The sequence below is a fragment of the Muscardinus avellanarius genome (assembly GCF_963383645.1).
Source record: "Muscardinus avellanarius genome assembly, chromosome: 13".
Classification (NCBI taxonomy): domain Eukaryota; kingdom Metazoa; phylum Chordata; class Mammalia; order Rodentia; family Gliridae; genus Muscardinus; species Muscardinus avellanarius.
Genome location: NC_137799.1, coordinates 39,572,384 through 39,574,778, shown reverse-complemented (window position 1 = coordinate 39,574,778; position 2,395 = coordinate 39,572,384). Strand labels below are relative to the sequence as shown.

Sequence of the window (2,395 nt, the reverse complement as noted above, 5' to 3'; positions counted from 1 at the left end):
TACTACTCACTGAGTCACTTTGCAACTCAGTGAGACTGTTTCAAAATAAAGAATAAAAAATAGGGCTGCCCCTGGGTTCCATCCCAAGGACCACAAACAAAACAAAACAAAACAAAACCTTGCAAAATAAAGTATATTGACAGGAAATTTGGCTCTGTAAGGATATTTTTAAAATCAATCTTGGTTTATAAAGTTGAAATTGATCCAGAATTTGTGCCGTGGGCTCTGAAGGCTGTGAAATAGGCTCTATGTTCAAGGAAAAAACATTCCCACCAGGGAGAGATGATCACACTGGGTTTGACATGGTTAAACAGGAAAATGCACCTGAGCTCCTGCAGCCTGGAGACTATTTCAGGGGTCACAGGGGTCACAGAGGCAGTGACTCCTGTTCTGCCCATATCGTGCCAATGAGCTCTGTGGGGCTGTAAAGAATGCCTAGCCATGTCTCAAGTCAGGAGGAGCTGGACACCCAAGCAAGGCAGGCCCAGAGCTGATGCTTCCCTGAGAATTTTTTGCTCGCAGTATCTGGGCCCCTTTGTGTGTCTCTGAAGGAAGAGAGCCTCGCACACTTTACTCTGGGCCTCCTGTCAGCTCACTGTGTGCTGGATCATCCTGTCAGCTTCCCTGTTCCCCTCAGTCAACTGCTTTGCTCCAGGCCACGGCTCCCATCCCTCCTGGTCCCCTTCTGCCACCTGAGATTCAGCTTCCTCATCCTGGTGGCAGTCTTCCCTCCATGGCTCCTCCCTCAGCTCTCTATACTACAAGGCTGGACCATATATTTAAAAGAGACTTAGTGAGAGCAGGAAAGCCAAAGTTGAAACTGGAGTCCAGCTGTGAGGCTCTCGGGCTGGATTTCTTTGTGGGTGCTATAGGATCTGGTCTACTTGCTCTTAAAGGAAGTACCTGGATTCTACCTGGTCCCACAGCCCCAACTCCTCAGAGTTCCAGGAAAAAAAAGACCAAATTCTCACCTCCAATCTCAGCCCTGTCTCCCAGAAAAACAAAATTTAAAGATGTGTAATATAGCCACAGTGAAGACTGTTATTTGTACTATGTCCCAGTCATAGTATATGATTCAAAATGATGCTAAATTTGCCCCACAATGACTTTAGTGCTTCCTCTCAAAAGTAGATTGGTGGCTTTACTTTTTTATAACAGTAGGGTATGCTAAGCACCTGCCCATTGCAAACAGGGACAAGCTTCTTCCAAAAACAAATTCAGATTTGTACAGTGAAAAATCAGTGCCCAACTTTCATTCCTCAAGACACACTCCCGGCAGGTTTTAGGTCTTACCATTTCACTGTGCCCAGTAATAGCTAAAGCTCTCAACTCGTGTAATTCAATTTTCTGGTGACCACTATTTACGTACATCTTCTTTGGAGCGCAGATTCATGGATGAAGGGTAAAGGACTACAGAAACATCTGTCCTCCACCATCACTGGGTGACAGGTTTCTGACTTACCAGGTTCCTCACAGCGGCCTTCACGTCCTTGTTCCTCAGGCTGTAGATGATGGGGTTCAGCATGGGGGTCACCACCCCATAGAAGAGGGAGATGAGCTTGTCTGCAAGGTCCTGCTTGTCCGCCCCCAGCGGGTCCTTGGACTTGGGCTTCCCGTACATGAAGAGGATGGTCCCGTAGAAGACGACCACGACTGTGAGGTGGGCAGAGCAGGTGGAGAAGGCCTTTTTCCTCCCCTCGGCTGATGGGATCCTTAGGATGGTGGCAAGGATGAAGACGTAGGAGAAAGAGATGAACAGGACTGGGATTCCTAAGAAGATCACATTTGTCACCGCCATGCTGATCACGTTGATGGAGATGTCAGCACAGGCCAACTTGAGGACTGCCAGGATCTCACAGGTGAAGTGGTTGATGACATTGTCTCCACAGAAGGGCAGTCTCATCGCAAGGGATGTTTGAACCATGGAGGCAACACTCCCAGCTGCCCAGGAGCCGGCGGCCATGGGCACGTAGGCAGCCTTGCTCATGACCACCGGGTACCGAAGGGGGTTGCAGATGGCCACGTAGCGATCAAAGGCCATCATGCTCAGGAGCACACACTCAGTGGCTCCCATGGCAAAGGACAGACACATCTGCACGGCACAGGCTGCAAAGGAGATGGTTTTCCTGGGGGTCAGGAAGCTGTCAAGAATGAGGGGGACTGAAGAGGTGGTGTAGCAGATGTCCAGGAAGGAGAGGTTCCCCAGGAAGAAGTACATGGGCGTGTGTAGGTGGGAGTCCAGAGTGGTCACCAGGATGAGGACTCCATTGCCCAGCAGGATGACCAGGTACATGAGCAGAATAAGCACAAAGAATGCTTTCTCCAGCCTTGGGTGGGCTGAGAGGCCCAGGAGAACAAACTCTGACACAGAGGCTGTCTGGTTAGCACTTTCCAT

The 2,395-nt window shown here is 49.6% G+C and overlaps 1 protein-coding gene across 1 annotated transcript; it reads right to left on the bottom strand.

Moving 5' to 3' along the window:
• Positions 1-1,435: 1,435 nt before the first annotated feature.
• Positions 1,436-2,395, bottom strand: LOC308272670 (olfactory receptor 13C7; the record flags this gene model as incomplete). The annotated part of the gene is made up of 1 exon (XM_080709556.1): positions 1,436-2,395. One exon carries the CDS (start codon positions 2,393-2,395, stop codon positions 1,436-1,438), a length of 960 nt encoding a protein of 319 aa, XP_080565682.1.